The 22,457-nt window shown below is 40.1% G+C and overlaps 1 protein-coding gene across 2 annotated transcripts; it reads right to left on the bottom strand.

The window, feature by feature from the left end:
* Window positions 1–1,837: 1,837 nt before the first annotated feature.
* LOC114353779 (early boundary activity protein 1-like) lies at window positions 1,838–9,244 on the bottom strand. 2 transcript variants are annotated; one of them, XM_028305886.1, is made up of 8 exons: window positions 9,134–9,244; window positions 8,381–8,453; window positions 7,957–8,331; window positions 7,786–7,878; window positions 7,579–7,691; window positions 7,343–7,486; window positions 7,127–7,209; window positions 1,838–1,933 (listed from the first exon to the last, which is right to left on the bottom strand). In XM_028305886.1, the coding sequence occupies exons 2-7, from the start codon at window positions 8,441–8,443 to the stop codon at window positions 7,146–7,148; spliced, it is 852 nt and encodes a 283-aa protein (XP_028161687.1). In that variant the 5' UTR covers window positions 8,444–8,453; window positions 9,134–9,244; the 3' UTR covers window positions 1,838–1,933; window positions 7,127–7,145. The 2 variants fall into 2 exon arrangements, with proteins under 2 accessions (XP_028161687.1, XP_028161686.1); XM_028305885.1 differs by lacking the exon at window positions 1,838–1,933 and adding an exon at window positions 6,830–6,938 and having other exon boundaries at window positions 9,134–9,241.
* Window positions 9,245–22,457: the final 13,213 nt, after the last annotated feature.

A 22,457-nucleotide genomic window follows, 5' to 3' on the forward strand; every position in this document is an offset into this window, starting at 1 on the left:
CTCTGTCTATGGCCGGGTTCGCCGCAGCGGAAGCACAGCGGACTGCGATCCACCGCGGCCGCGCAGTTGTGCGCCTTATGGCCCTCATCCCAACACGCGAGGCACCGCAGGGCCCTCGGTTTGAGCAAGGTGACCTGCACCGAGGACCAGCCGATTAGCAGCCGGGCCAGTCGGCTAGCACGTAGGTCGCGGTCGATGCTGACGTGCTCGTACAGTATCCTTGTGGGCAAGTAAAATTATAACCAATTTATCTTTTTCCTTGAGGGAAAAATTTGCTTCATTTCTTTTTTCCATTGTCGTTTTTATCGTTAAATCGCAACTACACACAGAACTCAACAAAATATCTATCAAAATCAATATGTACATTTTTATTTTCATTTATTGTGGTGCAGCAGTCATCTTGACATTTACTTTTTTTAAGGCAAAGGAATTACATTATAGATGACCCACGCTGAACTGTCCCGCCAAACTCAATGACAGGGGGGCGCTACCATCGTTCAATTGTATGGTTTCCAACATGGCAAAAATCTGAACCAGCGATCCGGTATTGACGGTGGCGCCCCACTGTCAATGTCATCGACAGGACAGTCCAGTATTTTGGAACTATATGCACCCAAACCACAGATTACATAATAGCCCAAATATCTTTTTTGTCTTTAATAATAACTCAAAAATACAAAAAGACATCAGTTTTGGTCAACTATTTCTTAGTTTTACTTTTATTTCATTTGTTTCTGTGAAATACGTAAGATATTCCCAATAAAAAATTTTATCGGAAAGTACCGGTTTTTCAAACGTCACTAGGCGCACGAAGAAACGCCACCTGACAAAAAGAGTCCCTACTTAGGTTTACTATAGCATGGTGAAAACGAACTTAGGTTAGTGGGCAGTTTAGGCGATCGTTTAACCAAAGTGATATTTAGTTAGCAAACGCTTAAGGGATCGATGGTGAAAACGGGCATAAGTATCCGGTATTTTATTTATAAGAATAGATCTTCTACCGGCCTCTAATAGTGCTTAATCAATTTATTCGATTATGTATTCGATCATTATAGAACCTAATTAACGTTTTATTTTTTTGTTAACTACTTAGTCAATTAATTTATTTCATTAGGTATTTGATAATTAAAAAACCTAAATAAACGTTTTAATAAGTAAGTGAGAACCTTATTAATTTTATAAGGATTAAGAGTGCCAATCCTAACACTCAGTTGAAGTGTAGGTATTTAACTCGCCGAAAGGCTAAGTTTCCGTACTGCTTTAGCTCATATTATACTGTGCCCAAACCGTGCCGTGTGGTGACGGCAGAGTAGAATTCATTTGTCACCAATCCCTACTCTTCCCGCGGGTGTCGTAAGAGGCGACTTAGGGACCACTAATCAAACAGAGAACGGGCAGCAGCGCTCTCTGACAAACCTCAATCTTTTAAACTGCGATCTCCAACCCGCCTGCCAAGCGTGGGGGATTATGGCGAAACCTTCCACTATAGTGGAGGAAGCTCATAGTCCAGCAGTGGACTTTAAAGGGCTGTTGATGATGATACCCAAACCATAGAATACATAATAGCCCAAATATCTTTTGTGTCATCAATAATAACTAATAATTACAAAAATACATTAGTTTTGGTCAACTATTTCTTAGTTTTCCTTTTATTTAATTTGTTTCTGTGAAATACGTTAGATGGAATATCTAACTAAATATTTTTAGTTGACCTCTCTACAGATAAGTATTTTGTGTAAAGTGTTAAAAAAATCGTGATTATGTCTATGTGTGTAAATACTTTTAAAGTAAAACAAAATGATATTAGGATAAAATTTTATTTACATACCTTAAACTAACTTAATTAAATTGAAATATCGTCAATACTTTCATTTAATAAAAAAAAAACTTAGCGAGCTGAGACGGCCACGACCCCAGGACTTGCACGATTAATCTGAAATCAAAGATTTTAACTTAGTAGGTATGTGTAAATAAAGCATATAACTTCAGGAGCACCAGACGTGGAAATAAAGACGTTTCTGTTTGCTTCAATCGCTCACAATTATATAATATTTAGAACATATTATTATGGAAAGGGGGTTATCCGTTTAATGTTTAATATAACGAAATAATAACTTACCAAATTAGAAGTTGAAAAATTAGTTTCTCCGGCTCTCTCTTAGCAATTTCCTATCATCTGCGCACTTGCTTATGATGGCGTTGCTGAAAAAATAATCACGAAATTAGTAAATTAAAAACCATTTTAATTTTGGACACGGGAAATTTAAGAAGTTATTTATGTTTGATATTTCAATGTGAGATTGCTAAAGCGCATACATACCGCACTAGGCCTGTCGATACACGACATTGCTCCGCCACGGTCTGTATGATATCGGAGACCATCTTGGCGGGCAATTTCTTCTTCGGCGCCAGGTGAGGGAAAGCCGGGAAACGCTTGCCTGTCAGCGAACTAGTTCCCAACTTTCTGAAAACATTAACTAAGCAGTCAGTATTAAATCAAATGATTACATTGTTTCGATATTGTTACGATCAAACAATACGGAATCTATATACCTTCGCGGAAAAACTGCCAACAACAACTTTCTCGTAGCAATGGTGTGTGAGGTCCAGTCGACGCATTTGAAGACGCACTTCGGCACGTACACGTGACCATCACCGATCGCCATCTGTAAAAGCACGAAAACATAAATATAAATAGCTAAGTACTGCACAATTGAGATATTATTATATTAATACAGTAAGGTACTTGACTAGTGAATAAAGTTTGTTTTTTACCATCTCAGGTTTTGTCTTTCTTCTTGCCATTTCCTGTTCGACATCTTCATCTTCTGACTCAGATTCTGTGGTGTCGGATAATTCGATGTTTTCCTGTAAAAGACACAAAGTTATTAGATTTTTGTAACCAGTCGGTGCTTTTTGAGTTTTCAAATAATTTAATCTCTGTTACCTTCTCGCTGCTACTCTCGCTGGGTTGTGGATCCACAGGGTCAGTTGGAGGTTCATTCTCGTCGTCTGTGAATTCATAATCAAAGCTTCCTACTGCCTTCGGAAACCTTAATTTTTTTTCCGTCCAGTGTCTGGACGGAGTAAAAGTAGACGTTTGTGCCAAATACTTATGGCAAAATCTTTTTTTTGGAGGCAGACTAACATAAGAAATGTTTGTCTGCCGTGCGTTCCATAAATGACTTTTATAGGCCGCGGGTTCTACTTGTGTAGATATCTAAAATGAAAAAAAAAAACTATAGCTTTTATATCTACTCACTAGGTAAGTACGTAAAATATGGACTGGATTTTAAAATACTTACGTCGTCTTCTTGACTGCCCTCGGCTGCCATTTCGCTAGACAGCCGCTTGATTGGTGGACTCATGTTATTAGATCTGTTAAAGACGTGAACATAATTAGAAGATGCTTTCGATCCTATAATACAGGTGTGGTTTTGTAAAACAACGCCCATCTCAGGGGTGGTAGTATACACGACAATGATGCAAAAAAAAACAATACACCTTACACTTTTATGGAAAAATCCGTGAAATCAGGAAAATGGTATTATTACGCGGGCGACCTATCGGTCAGTCCCCCCGCTCAGCCGGGGCGGCAGCCGCATGTGCTCGGTGGTGTAGCGGGGTACGCGGCGGTAGTGCGGGCGGTAACAAGCGCCGTCACGAAAGTTTTAGGAGACGTTTGAACAAAGTTTTTTTTACTAATAAAGTAATAGTTAACATTTTATTTATATTTTTCTTTTAATCATGTTCATGTCTACTACCACCCCTGAGATGGGCATTGTTTTACAAAACCACACTCTGTCTGTATATAACAATTAAACACTAACCAAATGACCTAAAGCTAGACAGGTCTGAAAATTGAAATTCTGTATTTGAGGGACCATACTCCTCTAATCTACTGTTACCCTGAATTCAGTATCTGAAGCTTAGGATCGTCACCATAAGCAGTGACTAGTAAAAGAGGATAAAGTAAAAGTACTAAGAAATAAGTAAAAAAACATAACTCTCCTCCTGGCACAGTCGGGTAAAAATAAAATAGCAACTTACTTAGTTACGAAAGCTTCTCGACAGGAATCTCCAGCTACAATCACACTTCGCAAGCACTGATCCTGTTGAGATCCCGGGACGTACTAATAAATAGTGAATGTGTCATTTAACTTATTTATACTATTTTTGCAAATACAGACAATAATGCATCATCAATATTGCATTGTTTTCATTTGTTTGCACCCTTTTTAAGTGTATAGATAAGGACCCGGTTTTTAGCGGCTCTATACAAAAATACCACGTTGAACCCATTGTTTAAAGGGATTGAAATTGGTTGTTATCTAAAAATCCTCGACTCTCTCACGGGTTATGACTTCTGAAAAAGAAAACGAAAGGATAGTGCCAGGGTCTGGACCAAGTGCTGCCCAGAATCAACCCATAGTGCATTTTGTTTCTCAGACCAATACTAATGTGTAAACCGAAGCGCACTGCAATCTATCCCTGGAGTTAAGAGAAAAAAAGAGTTTTGTTTTGAAATATTTTCATACAAAATATCATCGATGTATACGTACTACGCATAAGATTTCGTGTTTTTGGCATTATATAACACTCGTTATGTTGAACTTAATCATACTGCATCCGTACACCTTACTTTAGTGCGACTTATGCCCGTTNTACATCGATGATATTTTGCATGTAAATAATTCCAAACAAAACTCTTTTTTTCTCTTAACTCCAGGGATAGATTTCAGTGCGCTCCGGTTTACAAATTAGTATTGGCCTAAGGAACAAAACGCACTATAGTTTCATTCTGGGCAGCACTTGGTCCAACTTCCATACATGGATTGGCACTGTCCTTTCAGTGAATATTGTTTGTTAATATTATTTTATATAAAATTTAACATTGTAACAGAGCAGGAATGTATCTATGTAATATTTTACAGTAGGGAATTGAGAAACTCATAAAAACCTATAGAGTTCCGATAAAAAGCTGATTAGAATTAAAAAGAAAGAGGTTTGAAACAGAATGGGCACTACCTAACTAAATGGATTCTATATTTATTTTATAGTCTTAATTTTACTTTTTATTATGTGTACTTACTTGCTTGCTGAATAATATTATAATATAATTATGTATTTAATTATTTATATTATAATATTATCCAGCAGTGATCGTGTTAAATTAACACAATCGCTGCTGAAAACACATAGGTACGGGTGGTTTTTCGCGATGACTGTGCGGCCGCACACGTTTTATGCGTTTTCTTAATTTTCCATACGACCGTGCGGGCTCACACGTAAAGCGTGTTTTGCCGTCACGTAAGACACATCGTCTGTGTTTTGATATCAATAAGCAGAATTTACCTTGTACTTTAGAAAAGAAAATTGCATTTGCGAACACATTTGTTTCTATTTTTTGGGCGTTTTTTTCAAACTAAACGTAAATAAAAAATTAAAATTATAAATTATTAAAAGAAAAAAGGGTGGACTTCGCCTAGGCTAATGTTTCCTTAAAATATTTTCACAACGAAATTAAAATATTTTAATTTTAGAAACCACATACTTAATTACAGTAAATACCTATAGATATCCATTAGTGCATAATCTGGTCATTAAATCCCAGTTATTACAAGTATTTCTTTCAAGTTCTGTAAAGCTAGCCTTTGCCTACGGTTTGCCCGCGTGAAAACTAGTTTAAACTCAGTAATTAATAGTAGCCTACATTATTTATTACATTATTCTTATGTAAGTGTACGCAATAATACTGTGCACAGTTTCATTAATATCATTTCAATATTGACAGAGTAAGTACAAATATTGCAAAAATATACACATTACTAACATAAGCAACTTGTAGGATTATAGGTCCTACGACGACGGTACTACGGATTTTCATGAGAATTTGGTACTATTCCCACTCAAGTAGTTAAGTAAGACACCCAGAACAAAACTATTCTTAAAAATAAGTAGCTAATTATTACAATGAAAAGATGATGAATTGCTTTTTGTTTGTCAATGTCGAAACAGTGCCTTGGGCTAGTGAGCGCGTTAAAAAAAATTATGAAATGTTTTGTTCTTGAACGTTTCCGCTATGGGCGCTGTACAATCCGTCATACATTTAATGACATTTTTTATACGCTCACTAGTTAGGACGTTTGATGTAAACTCACACTCAGCTTTCAGATAATGGTGTTAAATACAGCTTATAATAGAAGAGTGTACCTACAGATAAGGCTTTTTAAACGGAAAGTGAGATCATTGCCACTTTCTCATGTTCTGAAACAATTAGCCCACGTGTTGTTTTATGCAGTGCAGTATAATCTTTTTAACGACTAGGTGATAGTACGTTATAAAAAAAACGTTTAAAAGCTTTAAGAGTTAGTATCTGTAATCCAACTTTTAAGTACTTAACTAAACTAAACCTAAAAAGAAAAAGCCTAAGACTCTTTACAAGCGACTTGATTTTGTTGGATCCTCAGGTTGGACCTCATTTCTAGCTAAAGATTGAGATCCGTTTTGTGAAACGAAGTTAAAAGCTTATGTCAAACTTAAGCATATCGAAAGTCGTTTCCTAATATGAAACGTATAAGGATTTTAATTTCTCTGCCAAAGAATAAAGCAAACTTATAAAATTATTATCGTCCAAACATTGTTAGATAGTTGAATCAAGTTGTGTGAAAAAAGTTTGCTTAATAAAAGCAAGCTTTTAATAAGCTTTATTTTTATTTTATATAATTTTGTGTTAAGTGTTAAAACAAATATAATCGTGATTATGTCTATGTGTGTAAATACTTTTAAAGTAAAACAAAATTGTATTAGGATAAAATTGTATTTACATATTATTTTAAACTAACTTAATTAAATTGAAACATAGTCAAAAATGTCAAATAATAAAAAAAAACTTGGCGAGCTGAGACGGCCACGACCCCAGGACATGCACGATTAATCTGAATTTTCTGAATTTTTAAATTAGCATTTGTAAATAAAGCATAGAACACAACTTCGGGAGCACCAGACGGAAATGAAGACGTTTCTATTTGCTTAAATCGCTCACAGTTCTATAATATTTAGAACATAATAAATAGAGAGGGGGTTATCAGTTTAACGCTAAATATAACAGGAAATAATAACTTACCAAATTAGAAGTTGGAAAATTAGTTTCTCCGGCTCTCTCTTAGCAATTTCCCTTCGTCTGCGCACTTGCTTGTGATGGCGGTGCTGAAAAAATAATCATGAAATCAATAAAATAAAAACTGTTTTAATTTTAGACACGGAAAATTTTATAAGTTATTTCTCGTATGTTTGATATTTCAATCTATTTCAATGCGAAATTGCTAAAGCGCATACATACCGCACTAGGCCTGTCGATACACGACATCGCTCCGCCACGGTCTGTATGATATCGGAGACCATCTTGGCGGGCAATTTTTTCTTCGGCGCCAGGTGAGGGAAAGCCGGGGAACGCTTGCCTGTCAGCGAACTAGTTCCCAACGTTCTGAAAAGATTAGTTAAACCGTCAGTATTGAATCAAATGATTACAAATACCTAAATATTATTACGGTCAAATATAACACATAATCTATATACCTTCGCGGGAAAACTGCCAACAACAACTTTCTCGTAGCAATAGTGTGTGAGGTCCAGTCGACGCATTTGAAGACGCACTTCGGCACGTACACGTGACCATCACCGATCGCCATCTGTAAAAGCACGAAAATATTAGCTAAGTACTGCACAATTGAGCTATATAAATAGAGTAAGGTACTTGACTAGTGAATAAAGTTTATTTTTTACCATATCAGGTTTAGTCTTTCTTCTCGCCATTTCCTGTTCGAGATCCTCATCTTCCGACTCAGATTCTGTGGTGTCGGATAATTCGATGTTTTCCTGTAAAAGACACAAAGTTATTAGATTTTTGTAACCAATCGGTGCTTTTTGAGTTTTCAAGTAATTTAATCCTGTTACCTTATCGCTGATACTCTCACTCGACTGTGGATCCACAGGTGACCCTGTGGATTCTGGAGGTTCATTTTCGTCGACACTCTCACTGGGTTGTGGATCCACAGGGTCAGGTAGAGGTTCATTCTCGTCGACACTCTCACTTGGTTGTGGATCCACAGGGTCAGCTGGAGGTTCATTCTCGTCGTCTGTGAGTTCATAGTCAAAGCTTCCTACTGCCTTCGGAAACCTTAACTTCTTCTCTGTCCAGTGTCTAGACGCAGACGGTTGTGTCAAAAACTTAAGTCTTTTTTTTGGAGGCAGACTAACATAAGAAATGTTTGTCTGCCTTACGTTCCATAAATGACTTTTATAGGCCGCGGGTTCTACTTGTGTAGATATCTGGAAGGAAAAACAACATAAAATATGGACTGGATTTTAAAATACTTACGTCGTCATCTTGACTGCCCTCGGCTACTATTTCGCTAGACGGCCGCTTGATTGGTGGACTCATGTTGTTAGATCTGTTAAAGACGTGAACATATTAGAAGATGCTTTCGATTCTACAATACAGGTGTGGTTTTGTAAAACAACGCCCATCTCAGGGGTGGTAGTATACACGACAATGATGCAAAAAAAAAAAACAATACACCTTACACTTTTATGGAAAAATCCGTGAAATCAGGAAAATGGTATTATTACGCGGGCGACCTATCGGTCAGTCCCCCCGCTCAGCCGGGGCGGCGGCCGCATGTGCTCGGTGGTGTAGCGGGGTACGCGGCGGTAGTGCGGGTGGTAACAAGCGCCGTCACAGGAGAAAGTTTTAGGAGACGTTTGAACAAAGTTTTTTTTACTAATAAAGTAATAGTTAACATTTTATTTATATTTTTCTTTTAATCATGTTCATGTCTACTACCACCCCTGAGATGGGCATTGTTTTACAAAACCACACTCTGTCTGTATATAACAACCTATAACACTAATCAAATGACCTAAAGCTAGACAGGTCTGAAATTGAAATTCAGTATTTGAGGGACCATACTCCTCCAATCTACTGTTACCCTGAATTCAGTATCTGAAGCTTAGGATCGTCACCATAAGCAGTGACTAGTAAAAGAGGATAAAGTAAAAGTACTAAGAAATAAGTAAAAAAAACATAACTCTCCTCCTGGCGCAGTCGGGTAAAAATAAAATAGCAACTCACTCAGATACAACAGCTTCTTGACAGGAACCTTCCAGCTACAACCACACTTCGCAAGCACCGATACTGTTGAGATCCCGGGACGTACTAAATAGTGAATGTGTCATTTTACTTATTTATACTAGTTTTGCAAATACAGACACAATAATGCCTCATCGATATTGCATTGTTTTCATTTGTTTGCACCCTTTTTAAGTGAATAGATAAGGACCCGGTTTTTAGCGGCTCTATACAAAAATACCACGTTGAACCCATTGTTTAAAAGGGATTGAAATTGGTTGTTATCTAAGAATCCTCGACTCTCTCACGGGTCATGACTTCTGAAAAAGAAAACGAAAATTCAGTGAATATTGTTTGTTAATATTTTCTATAAAATTTAACATTTTAACAGAGCAGGAATGTGTGTAATATTTTTACAGTTGAAAATTGAGAAACTTATAAAAACCTATAGAGTTCCGATAAAAAGCTGATAAGAATTAAAAGTAAAGAGGTTTGAAACAGAATGGGCACTACCTAACTAAATGGAATTTAAATGAATTCTATATTTATTTTTTAATCTTGATTTTACTTTTTATTATGTGTACTTCGTTCGTTCGTTTCAGCCGAAAGACGTCCACAGCTAGACAAAGGCCTTCCCCAAGGATTTCCACAAATGTGAACTTGCTTGCTGAATAATATTATAATATATTTATTATACATATTTTTTTAATAAATATTATTGTATTTAAATATTTGATCGTGTTAAATTAACACAATTTGAAAACACATAGGTACGGGTGCTATTTCACGATGACTGTGCGACCGCACACGTTTTATGCGTTTTCTTAATTTTCCATACGGCCGTGAGGGCTGACACGTAAAGCGTGTTTTGCCGTCGCGTAAGAATAACACATCGTCTGTGTTTTGATATCAATAAGCAGAATGTATCTTGTACTTTAGAGAATTGCATTTTTGAACATAGGTTTCTATTTTTTCTGTTCATTTTTACATAGTTGGGCGTTTTGTTTTTTTTTTAAATAATTTTATTAATAAAGTAAGTTAACATAATACTTTATATAATAGCCATTCCTGCATTATTAATCCAGTTATTAGGTCCCAAGTATTACAAGTATTTCTTTCAAGTTATGTAAAGCTAGCATTTGCCTGCGGATTTGCCCGCTTGAAAATCAGTTTTTTAACTCAGTATTAATAGTAGCCTACATTATTTATAATGTTATTCTGTGTGCCTACCATGAGTTTACGTTAGGTGAGCTCGCTAGCGAATACGTCAAAAAATTCTATGAAGATTTTATTTCTTGAAAGTAGCCGCTAGGGGCGCTGCACAATATGTCATACATTTAAATGTCATTTTTTTACGCAGTCGCTAGCGAGCTCACCTAACGTAAACTCATGGTAGGCACACTGTACCTCTAGTAGGAAAAACTTTCGAGTTCGTTTCGTTGCGTATTCAAAGTGTCATCGAAAAATTTTGTATGAAAAATTAAACAGCGCCCCCTAGGGCGGCTATAATATATATAATAACATACAAAATTTTTCGATGACATTTTGAATACGCAACGAAACGAACTCGAAAGTTTTTGTACTAGAGGTACTGATGTAATAAGCAATAATACTGTACAATAACATTCCAATATACAAAAATAAAATATGATAAGGGATAATATTGTTAATCAACTTTTAATCATAAATTAGTATCATAAACGTTTAATGTTGCAGATTGATGCGAACTATGGAGTTAAGTGCTCTTCCTGCTGTTTACCTAATGTTTTTGTATGTAGGTACTACATAAAAAGGCATTTAAAAAACCTTAATGTATAATGTATAAAATGAAATACACAAAAACACTGTCCAGTTTTCAATATAATTGTATCTCATCATCCAAAAATTCTAGCAATACTACACTCGGATTAGATTTATACTGTAATTTTATAAACATTACGGGACAATAAATAAATAAATATAAATGTCCAATGGCTTGAAAAATTGAGGTATCCAGTGATAATTTATTTCATTCATATCTTTCCTGCGGCTTTGTAAAATCGTTATAAATTGTAGCCTATAGTTTGTATTATGTTATTCTGATGTATTTGTTTATCTCTTTATACATTAAGTGCAGAAAAATAACTCACTGTAAGTGGACCTACAGACTGGAACCCCAATTAAAAACAATAATAAGTAGGAACCTACTGTAAAGTTTGATTGAACTCATAAGTTTAAAATTTATCATACTGGCAAGGTCCTACGGCCGTACTACGGATTTTCATGAGAATTTGGTACTATTGTGGTACTATTCCCACTCAAGTAGCTAAGTAAGACACCCAGAACAAAACTCTTTTCCAAAATAAGATAAGACCCTTAAAAGTTAAGTAGCTAATGATTACAATGAAAAGATGATGAATTGCCTTTTGTTTGTCATTGTCGAAACAGATAATGGTGTTAATACATTTTATACAGTTTATAATAGAAGGGTGTACAGATAAGGCTTTTCAAAAAACGGAAAGAGAGATCATGTTCTGAACAATTAGCACACGTGTTGTTTATGTAGTCTAATCTTTTTAACGCTGACTTTTATTGTGTTGTATATGCCATTGTTATTATTTCTATACAATGTTTTACTTTACCTGACTCAAAGGGTGGTTGGTGGTAGATCTCTTAAAAATCACACGAGTCGAAAGACTATATTTTAGTTTTTAAAAATCTTTTGGTTTAAAAATCTACATGCCTACCTATTTAGGTTTTTTTTGCGCGTATACCTACTACCTATTTTAAAATTATTATACTTAGTACGTATGACATTTGATAGGTACGTCAAGGACGTCGCACATTTGAATGATGCATTGCTGCAATCTGCTATGAGCTTCGTAGATTAATACAAAATAGCCGGTGCCATAAATGGTTGGCGCGTAGCAGGGCTACTAGGTAGGTAGGTACATGGTAAGAAATAAATCTAGAAGGCGAAGAGAGGATAAATTATATAATACTAAAAATATAATAATAAAATAGGTACTTAGGTAAAATAGGTACTAATGATGTGTTATGTTATTAAATGAATGATAGTTAAAAATGTATTTTTTAAGTATGACCTTTCTGAATGTCCGTCATAGTTTTGTTAATTTAGGTTTTAGTGTTCCGTTCTTCACAAAGGAAAACAAATCCAGGCGAGGGCATATCAACTGTTACATCTTTCGTAGATATATTAAGTAGATTTTCTTATAAAAATTTAGGTATGTACCTAGTTTGTTAGTTAGTTAAAGAAGCATGCCATCCAGTGTTTTATGTTATGTAGATTAGGCGTGGAATGGAACGTAAAGAATGAACGAGGAGGATGAGCGAGTGAGTGATAGATATTAATTTAATATGGCGTAAAACGGTTAAACGACGTTACACGTTTTGTAAGTGAGCATTAAGCCCTTTCTGATAACTCCAATTACCTTTTCTTAAAAACAAAATTGTTCCACGCCTGTGAACATACTTAAATAGATAATTAATTAATTTTAATATTTTATTGTTAAATGTCAAGAAGAACCTTTTTTTCTGGAACGCGTGGATAACCTAGAAGTCGATTCCAGATGACGCGAATGAGGTAAGAAAAAATAATTTTAAAACTTCCTCTAGGGCATTATGGTACCATAGATTTGTTATGTTCTCATAATAATAATATGTGGGTTTTGTAATTCTTATTAAGAGTAGGCATTATGATCTTATACCATACCTACTTAAATCGTATCTTGTCCGCAATAAAGTATTGAATATTGAGTAAAATCTCCTCGCACGGAGACACAACATCGGGGTGGCGATAATGCGTTATTCCGACGCTTTTAGTACACAATATAAGTGTACGTTTACACTTTTAAAACAAAATAGGTACTAAATGCTAATTTGAGGATAAAATATTATACCATTTATGTATTATTTTTAAGCCAACTGTAACAGTAGGTAGATGCTAAAACACATATTATAATTGTTTCAAATTAGAAATGACTAACTAGCTTAACAAATTCATCCCCTGTTTCACCCATAACCCGTTAAATGCAAAGTAATAAGCCGAACTTTTAAAAGGCATTATCTGCCAATTAACTTGTGGTAAAAGTAGGTACGTAGGTACTCAGTCACAGTAAAATGTAGACATTACATAATAAGTATAAATAAAGCTAAAATATAAAAAGGTAAGTGGCAATTGGCAGGGCACGTAACCAGCAAAACTTGGGTACTGATACTGAAATGAAGGCCGCGTACTAACAAACGCAGGACGTCCAAGAGCTGGTACGATAGATTTAATTATTTATAAAGATAGAAAAGGCACTTGATATGGACTGAAATGAACACGACGATGATAAAAGTGATATCATGGTACAGACAAAATAATAAAAAAGAGGAAATAAAATGTTGTGTATTCTAATTTATTTTTTCTCTTATAGGAAAATATACAAAAACTTGAAGATAGTTCTTTCGACACAGGCTCGTCGCCTGACGAAAGTGAACCCAACGTCGAAATGGTAAGCATTGCTTTTGATGACGTAACCACCTTATGTTAACCGTAACTATAATCATAACCGGTGATTTTGTATGGATTTGTCAGACTTTTGACGTTTGTTACGGTTAAAGAGCTCGCCTGGGATTTTACTATCATTAATCTTTAGATTTTACCATTGCTACTAGTTATTTGACACAGTTAGGCTGAGTTGCACCACCTAACTTTGACCGTAACTGTAACTATAACCGGTGCTTTTTGTATGAATTTTGTTATAGTTACCGTTAAAGTTAGATGGTGCAACTCAGCCTGTGTAACTCACATCACATTATATCTGTAATTGCGAAATTGTGAACTCCGTCAGTTTTTAATATAACGCGTGAGATTGTAAACTAACAGTGGGTTAGGTTAGGTTGAGCTTATAATTTGACGGAATTCACAATTTTACGGTGCCACCTACTCGTATATAAAAATCTAGTTTTTGTGTTACTGAAAATGTTAAAATGATTTAAAACATAAAACTAACCAACAAGTAAATTTTGTGCAAATGTTCTTTTTTTTGGTAGGGAACTTCTTACTTATTATTTCTGAACTTACTTGCTGTTATATCTTTTTTTTTTCTCTTTCAGTTTGTCGCCATAGAATTTGGAGGATTTTGCCAAGCAGGTCCTGTGCCAGCAGCTCCCGTGCCATTCGAGACAGACTAGGGCTGGTACGTTTTAATCATAAACCAAATGCTGAAACCTCATTGTACAATGAGGTACGAGAATACCATATGAAAATAATTACTAACAATTTTTCAGCAAACAAGAACAGGGTCTTCGTGGATCTTCGGAAGGCGACACAGGAACCTTAGAGAGCCCGGAGACAGCCGATTTCTTCGGGTATCTCGGGCATCGTCCAAAGTGCGCATATGAAAACAACAAAAAAGATCTTCCTCTGAATATACCTCTTTGGAAGATTTTCTGCTCGAGGAGAACTAGAGCTGGTAAGTTTGTTTACTCATTTAAAACAAATGCCGAAACTTCAGTGTATACAACTCATGTCGGAAAATCCTAAGACTTACACTTAAATCTTAAGATTAACCGTAGTTCGAGCTTTTACAGTAACATATACAGGGTGTTGATTTCAATCCTCGCCATATTTAGGGAGTTGATTAAATGGCTTATACCTACTGATCACGAATCCGAAAAATACATATTTACACTACCTACTTTACTTGATTTCTTTCAGTAGGCTATCCGACATGATAAGCGAGCAATACGCGTGGCTCAATGTTGCCGCAGTGTAAGCGTATTGCAGTATTGCGAGCCCCAGTACAGTTTATAGGTAATACCATATTAAACTATTTGTTATTTTTCAGCAAACAAAAACAGGGTCTTCCTGGACCCTCCAAGGGAGACCCAGGAGCCCAAGAGCCCGCAGACAGAGTTCTTCGGATATCTTGGGTTCTGACCGAGATGCGCTGCCAAAAACCCCTAAAAATTACGACATGACAGTTCGTAGCTGTCATTTTTTAGATGAGACCGGCCAATAGGCTTCAAGAGACTACGACGCACCTGCGAAGTTGGAGGTATATTTTTAAAATACTTTTACATACCTACCGAATCATAACAAATTAGCAACGATGCGCAAATTAATAAACTTTCTTTTTATTTTCTAAACCCAAGAAGCAGTGATGTAGCAGTATTTTAAACAGTATAATTTCATAAAATAAAAAGAGTCACATCCAGCTGATCATTAAATAGGATCAGATGTAAATTTCAAGTTATTGAAAAAGAAATCAAAGTGATTTTACTTGCTTTTTAATAAAATATGGATTTTGTGTAAAATTTATTTTTTTATTTGCCGCATTTTATTTATTTATGATTTTCCTTACTTTTTTTACAGATGAAGAACAATAATAAACACCTCAGTTTAGAGGAGTTTGCCAAACAGGCCCTTCGACGCTCGCGGAGCACTAGGGCTGGTACGTTCACTCATTTAAAAACAAATGCTGAAACTTCGTTGTACACAGACAGGAGAATACCATATTAACTATTTATTATTTTTCAGCAAACAAAAACGGGGTCTTCATAGACCCTCCACGGGAGACCCAGGAGCCCGCGAGAGACAGAGTTCTTCGGATATCTCGGGCTCAGAAGACGCGCCGAAGGAGAATCCGAAAAATGACAGCAGTCCCAGCTGACATTTTTTAGATAGCCTGGCCGGCAAACCAACTTCAAAAAACTACGCGCCTACGAAGCTCGAGGGTAATTAATATTAGTTATGTTTCTTAATACTTTTATTAAAGTACTAGCCACTCTTGATTTCGTGTGCATACATACTGAGGCATTCTGTCATTACTTTGAAAGATAATAATAAATCCGGATATAATAATTTGTGTGTTATAGCTGCTAACAGTCAATTTCTCTTCTTCTGTTTCAGATCCCTCGCGTGCGCAGGCGCGTCATTAACTCCGCCTAAAACAATAACTAAGACAGTAATTTTATAACTTGAATGTGTGAACCTAATAAACATGAATTTTGTAAATTATATTTTTCTTAAATAAATAATGTTTTTTAAAATCTCTGGTGTTTTCAATGTTTCCCAAAATCTATTCATAAGTGACAAACGCATAATGTTTGTCACTTATAAATAGATTTTGGGAAATTGCCTACAACACTTTCTTGTATAGGATACATTTTCTGGGAGTTTTTTACGGCTATGCTAACCTCTTGCCAGTGTTGCTTGTTCATAAGTCGCGCAAATTGGTATTGAAACCTCCTTGTATAGTCAACAGTCAACACTACTAACTTTTAGGCTGAGTTGCACCACCTTTTTTTTTTTTTTTTTTTTTACATGAGGAAATGCTTTGCGCATACCCCGGGCCGCGGGGGCAGCCAGGGGTTATGTGGGACTCTCCCCGCCAGAAGGACGGGGCCTACCCACTAAAACCTCATGGGGTCCTCTGCTAGCGCGATATGAGGTGCACATAGGGCTTACCAGGGGCTTAACACCACGTGTGCACCTCGCACATCTGCCGCAACCGGCTCCCTCCAAAGCGCGCGGAACACCCGCGCGCGCTCTGGGACTCACTTCGTTGAGGGCCTCCTCCCCCCGGAGGGTACCCCCTGTGAGCTTGCCGCCTGTAAGGCCTGCTCCTTGGTCAGGCGGTCAGCGACAGCGAGCGAAAACTCCTCGCAGGACGCAACGACCGCCTTCTTCGCTTTGAGCTGCTTCGGCACAGGACACTTTTTGGTCCCTGCCACGTGGTCAGCAACTCTACCCTCAGCTGCGCACAGGGCACATTTAAGCGCCGCAGCCGGGCAGCCTTTCTGTTTATGGCCGGGTTCGCCGCAGCGGAAGCACAGCGGACTGCGATCCACCGCGGCCGCGCAGTTGTGCGCCATATGGCCCTCGCCCCAACACGCGAGGCACCGCAGGGCCCTCGGTTTGAGCAGGGTGACCTGCACCGAGGACCAACCGATTAGCAGCCGGCGTGTGTCGGCCAGCTGTTTCGCGGCCTTCTGTGGCATCCGCACGATCACGCTGCGCGTGTGTCTCTCCGATATTTTGCCCACGACGATAGTATCCGCTGAGCATCTCCCTTTCTCAGCCAATATGGCTGCGATGTCCTCCGCCTTCACCGAGTCATCTAGACCGGTGAGGCGAAGGTCTTCCACCTTCGTGGGCCGCGTGATGGAAATCACATTCGGCCGGAATTGCGGTACCGCTTTTAGCGCAGCAGCCAGGCGGTCCGCCTTCTCTTCCGCTTCCGGCCCCGTCACGACCAGGAGCTTGGCGTCTGTCCGGGATTTCTTCATCCGGACGCCATCCGGAATGCCTAGCGCGGCCAAGTCGATCGTCTCCTTGGCCTTGCGTATGACCTTTTCATAGGTCATTTCGTACCGGATGGCATCCGGGTCCAGCTTTAGGGCTACCACCGCCGTTGTGGGGATCCTCACTTTGCGTGAGTTCCCCTTAGNATCCGGAATGCCTAGCGCGGCCAAGTCGATCGTCTCCTTGGCCTTGCGTATGACCTTTTCATAGGTCATTTCGTACCGGATGGCATCTGGGTCCAGCTTTAGGGCTACCACCGCCGTTGTGGGGATCCTCACTTTGCGTGAGTTCCCCTTAGCACGGCTTGGCCCGGGCTTCGCCTGTGGGGCAGGTTTGGCGCCTTCTTGCGCCTTGCTCTTCCTACCCTTCTTTCCCTTGCCACGCTTAACCACCTCAGTCCACTCTGCATCCATGGACGCGGGAGGAGGCGGCAGCGGGCGGGATTCTGCTGTCGTTTGTGGGGGCGCGGTTTTCGCACCCCTTTTCTTCTTCTTGCCCTTGACTGGCGCGGGGCCATCCGCGGCCTTAGGGGCGGCGGCCGTTGCCTTTCGAGCGGTGGCTGCCACTTGAGGGGCGGTGGCTGCCGCCTTTGGGGCGGCGTTCGGAGCCTTTTTAGGTGCCGGTTTCCGGGGGGCCTTTGACCTTGTGTTGGCCGAAGGTGTCGCAGGAGGCAGCGNCAGTTTCCCTTAGCGCGGCTTGGCCCAGGCTTCGCTTTTGGTGCAGACTTAGCGCCTTCTGGCGCCTTGCCCTGCCTTCCTTTCTTTCGCTTGCCACGCTTAACTACCTCAGTCCACTCTGCATCCATAGACGCGGGAGGAGGTGGTAGCGGGCGGGGTTCTGCTGGTGTTTGTGGGGGTGCGGTTTTCTTACCCCTCTTTCTCTTCCCCTTGACTGGCGCGGGAGCATCCGCTGCCTTGGGAGCGGCAGCCGTTGCCTTCCGAGCGGTGGCTGCCGCCCGAGCCTTTTTTGGTGCCGGTTTCGTCGGGGCCTTCGACCTTGTGTTGGCCGAAGGTGTCGCATGAGGCAGCGGAGGGAACTCGGTCTCCATTGCTGTTTCTTCGTTGGTATCCCGATCCGTTGCCAACGGAGGACGGAGTCGCTGTTCCGGGAGGAGGCGTCCCTCTAGCGCGTCGAAACGTGCGTTGAGCATGACGCCTACTTTTTCGAACACGCTTCGCTCGACGTCCTCCAATGTCTGGCGAGCCTTTCTCTTGGGGGGTGGTGGCGGCGGAGCGGGAGCGGTAGCGGCTGCAACTTGCGCACCGCTCATCGCCTCCTTGAGCCGAGTGATTTCGGCCCTGAGCTCGGCCACCTCCTGTTTTAGTTGGGCGTTGGCGACACCCAACCTGTGTACCTCCTCGTCCTTCTGGCGCGATGACATGGCCTTCAAGACGGTCTCGATGGTGACTGCGGCTTCGTTGAGGGCACCTCTAACGGTACTCTTTAAGTTGCCGCACGATCCGGTCAGCTTGATGACTGCCTCGGCACTGTCACGGATGGTCCGCTCCATCTCCTCGGCAGTCATGTCAGTCGTCATTAACTCCGCACGGGCACGCGCCAATTTCATGCGGCGTGTGTAGGAGACCGCCATCTCTTCCGGGTCCGGTGAGGCGGCCAGTCTGCCCGCCCCAGAGGTGGTAGGTCTGCCGCAGCTTCGCGGCTTCTTCAAATGCGGCCCTCGAGCGCCACGCCCCCGTCGCCCACTGGCAAGTTTAGGGGTGTCCTCCTCACTATCGGCCAAGTCCCTAGGGAGGGAGCGCTTCACTCCCGCCCGCGAGAGCGAGCTATCCACGCTCTCCGCTAGGGACATGTCGTCCTCCTCTTCATCCGAGTAAACGCCGGACAGAACAGATATTCTGTCCGATCCGCCGTCGTCAGTCCATGACTCATAACCCTGAGTGTCACGTCCAGCTTGGCCACCTACTCGGGCGACGTCGTCCACCCGCTCGGTGACCGTGTCGCCTACTCGCGCGGGAGTCGCGCTCTGACTGGATGTCGGAGCGGTCTCGACCGCACGCTCGGCGACCTTCTCACTTTTATCAGCCTGCTTCTTCGACGATGCAGGGCCTCCGAACATAGCCCGGAGCCTGGTCCCATCAAAGGAAGAAGGTCTCATCTTCTCCACTCTTACCACTATCTCCTTCTCCTTTCCACCTGCGGAAAGCACAGAACGCGTTGCGGCTCCCCCAGATACGTGAGCCGAGACCGCCGAGGCGGTGAGGGATTCTCCGGCATTGCCGGTACCCTCCTGGGGTATACATTCATTTTTCTTTGCGTCCATGCTTGTTTGACTGCTTACGGGCGCAGCTGCCCCACCCTCGCACCTCGACGGGGTAGCATACTAGATACCCTCTAGCCATTCATCCACTCGGCCCCCGCCAGACCTTGAGATTAGGGGTTTTAAAGACTTTTCCTTGTCTTGGCCCCGACTTCCGTAGCCGGGGCCCCCGGCCCCCCTCCGTTGGGGGGTTACGGGTTGCCCGACAGGCCCGCCGAGATGACGCGACCTGCCGCGCCGGTGAGGAGTCAGCCGCCCGCGTGACAGAACACGCGGACGTTGCCCGGGATGCACCACGGGGAGGTCCCTCACCATCGCACCCCACATAAACAGCCTACCTAACAAAAGCCGGACAGCCCGAACAAGATAATATTTACCCGGACAACCGCGTAAAAGCCAAACATGTCCGGCTAAAGCCACCAGGCAACCCTAGTTGGGGAGGCCTGATGTTCCTATATTTCTCCCTTAGTCACCTTTTACGACATTCACGGGAAGAGTGGAAATGGACCTTCTACTTTGCCAGAACCGCACGATTTATGTTTGAATTTAGTGTCAGTATAATTTGCATTTTCATCCAGCAAGATACGAGAATTTCATTTAGACGGCCAAATATCTTTGTGGTTTGTATGCCGAAGGGAAATCCCGCATAGTTTAAAAATGCACAAGCATATTTAAAATGAGTCACATGCATTTTTGAGACATCCAATAGCCCAGTTTCGGAATTGGACTTGATTCTAACGTCGCTAGTTTAATCTCCGTCGATTGCTGAACTATTGTAGTGGATCCAGTTTTAACACAAGCATATTATTATAATTTAGCTTACCTGCAAGCCTAGGATGTAGGTACGTCACGATAAAAGTCACAATTAGAAAGATCGTCACAAATGACGCAATAAATATTGGCATTATATTTTTACCTTGTACAGTCGCAGAATGAAAAGGTTCGTCACCTTAGTGTCGGTTTTCGCTTGCACTAGTTACTGTGAGAGTCAAAACTGCCAACATAACAGTGCAAGAAACAGTGCTGCTAACATTTAAATAAATATGACGTTTGCTAACGAATAAGGTTTTGCTTGTTTATTTTTCTATCCCATCAGTGCAATGCAATGATGACATTGACCAATTGACAATAGTTTTTTTTATTTAAAAGAAATAATAATGGCAGTTTGAACCAACAAGAAGGTTTTAGTTTATCAATCATAATCTTCTTGACAAGATTAATCGTCAAACAACTTTGATCTGAATAATTTTGAACTTTACTGACGAACAGTTAAAGATTATTTTCTCTAACTCGAGATTATTCTGTAACATAGTTTCAAAAGGTAATATGTGCTCGCGATTCGTTGAAGGAATCAATTTGAAAACTGACGAACCTTTTCATTCCGTCAAAATTCGCAGATAGAGCGATTGAGTTTTGGTTTCATGTTATAATTAATTATCGTAATATAATTATAATGCCAATACAATATCAAAAACTGAAAATTGTAGATTTCCTCTCAGCCAGTTTTAAATATTTTAAAATGAATATCGCGTTATTACAGAGGCGCGTAATTATTTTAGCTGTAAATATGTATAAATTTCACGATAAAGTTGCATTCCCAATGGCATTAACATGATTAAGTATTTAAAACCCGTGTTATTATTTGCATAAATGATTATCCGCCCGAGTTATTTCCCTATTGGTACTCACGTACAATTACCAAACTAATATTAAAATGTGGAAATAATTTAGGACACACGTGAACTTTAGGTATCATTGGAGCACTTTTGTCGGACTTAGACTTTAGAAGCTGTGCATTTAGCCACTTGTTACTCTTTATTACACTCACGTACGTTGTATGGTTCACATTGCGTCTCATATAGTGCCGTAAGTCAGCCTTAAGTCCGATGTTACTACTTAAACTGCTATTATAATGCTATTATACTGCTAATGTACAGCCATAGTGAAATAAAAGCTGTCTGATTTGTGCCCAAACTGGTTCTATAAAAGCATTATAGCAAGCTATACAGCTCGTATACAGCTGACATACACAGCTTGTGGAGTACATGTGAACGACTAGACATACTATATAGAACCCCGAATGCTACTTGGGGGGTTTATGTTGATAATAAATCGCTTAATACCAGATGCGATTGCGGTCAAAAATATGCCTTGTTATGCATAAAAAAATGTATTTTCTTCATAATTTCAGCCACATGACGTCCACTGCTGAACATAGTCCTCCTCCAATGATTTCCACATCGCCCGATTGGTAGCATCCAGCGCCTTCCAGCTACCATGAGGTTGTCGGTCCATCTTTTGCGTGGACGTAGCACGCTGCGTTTTCCGGACGTGGCTTCCACTTCAGAAACTTTTTGCCTCATCGACCGTCAGTTCTGCGTTCAATGTGCCCTGCCCATTGTGACTTCAGGTTGCTAATCCGTCAGCCTTTAATTTCGCGGGAATCTATTTCTTATCGAAAAATGTAGACTCTTCAAAAAGGATCAAAGCCTTTTAAGCGTTAAGATAAAATTCATAACATGTTTCAAGCCTAAATTTCTGAGACGTGCCTCAAATACAATTGTAGCAATTCCAATTCTTTCAAAGTGTAAAGTTGATTCGCGTTACATCCACTTGAAAGTGATTCCAAAGTTTAAATCTAAACCTGAAGAAAGTTTTAAGGAAACAGAATTCGTAAGATCGTGTTGTTTCCCTTGAGAGCCAAGTTCCGTGGCTAATAGCTCGGAATCAATGTACAGAATAAACTTGGCCCTCAG

Source organism: Ostrinia furnacalis, unplaced genomic scaffold (assembly GCF_004193835.3).
Source record: "Ostrinia furnacalis isolate ACB-3 unplaced genomic scaffold, ASM419383v2 OfSCF1806, whole genome shotgun sequence".
Lineage (NCBI taxonomy): Eukaryota > Metazoa > Arthropoda > Insecta > Lepidoptera > Crambidae > Ostrinia > Ostrinia furnacalis.

What these genes read in the sequence shown, in the direction of transcription:
- LOC114353779 (XM_028305886.1), bottom strand. Translation starts at nt 8,443, where the DNA reads ATGAGTCCACCAATCAAGCGGCCGTCTAGCGAAATAGTAGCCGAGGGC. An exon ending in TTGGCAGTTTTCCCGCGAAG is followed by an intron (nt 7,487 to 7,578) that starts GTATATAGATTA and finishes TAATCTTTTCAG; the next exon opens with AACGTTGGGAACTAGTTCGC. An exon ending in GTATCGACAGGCCTAGTGCG is followed by an intron (nt 7,210 to 7,342) that starts GTATGTATGCGC and finishes TTATTTTTTCAG; the next exon opens with CACCGCCATCACAAGCAAGT.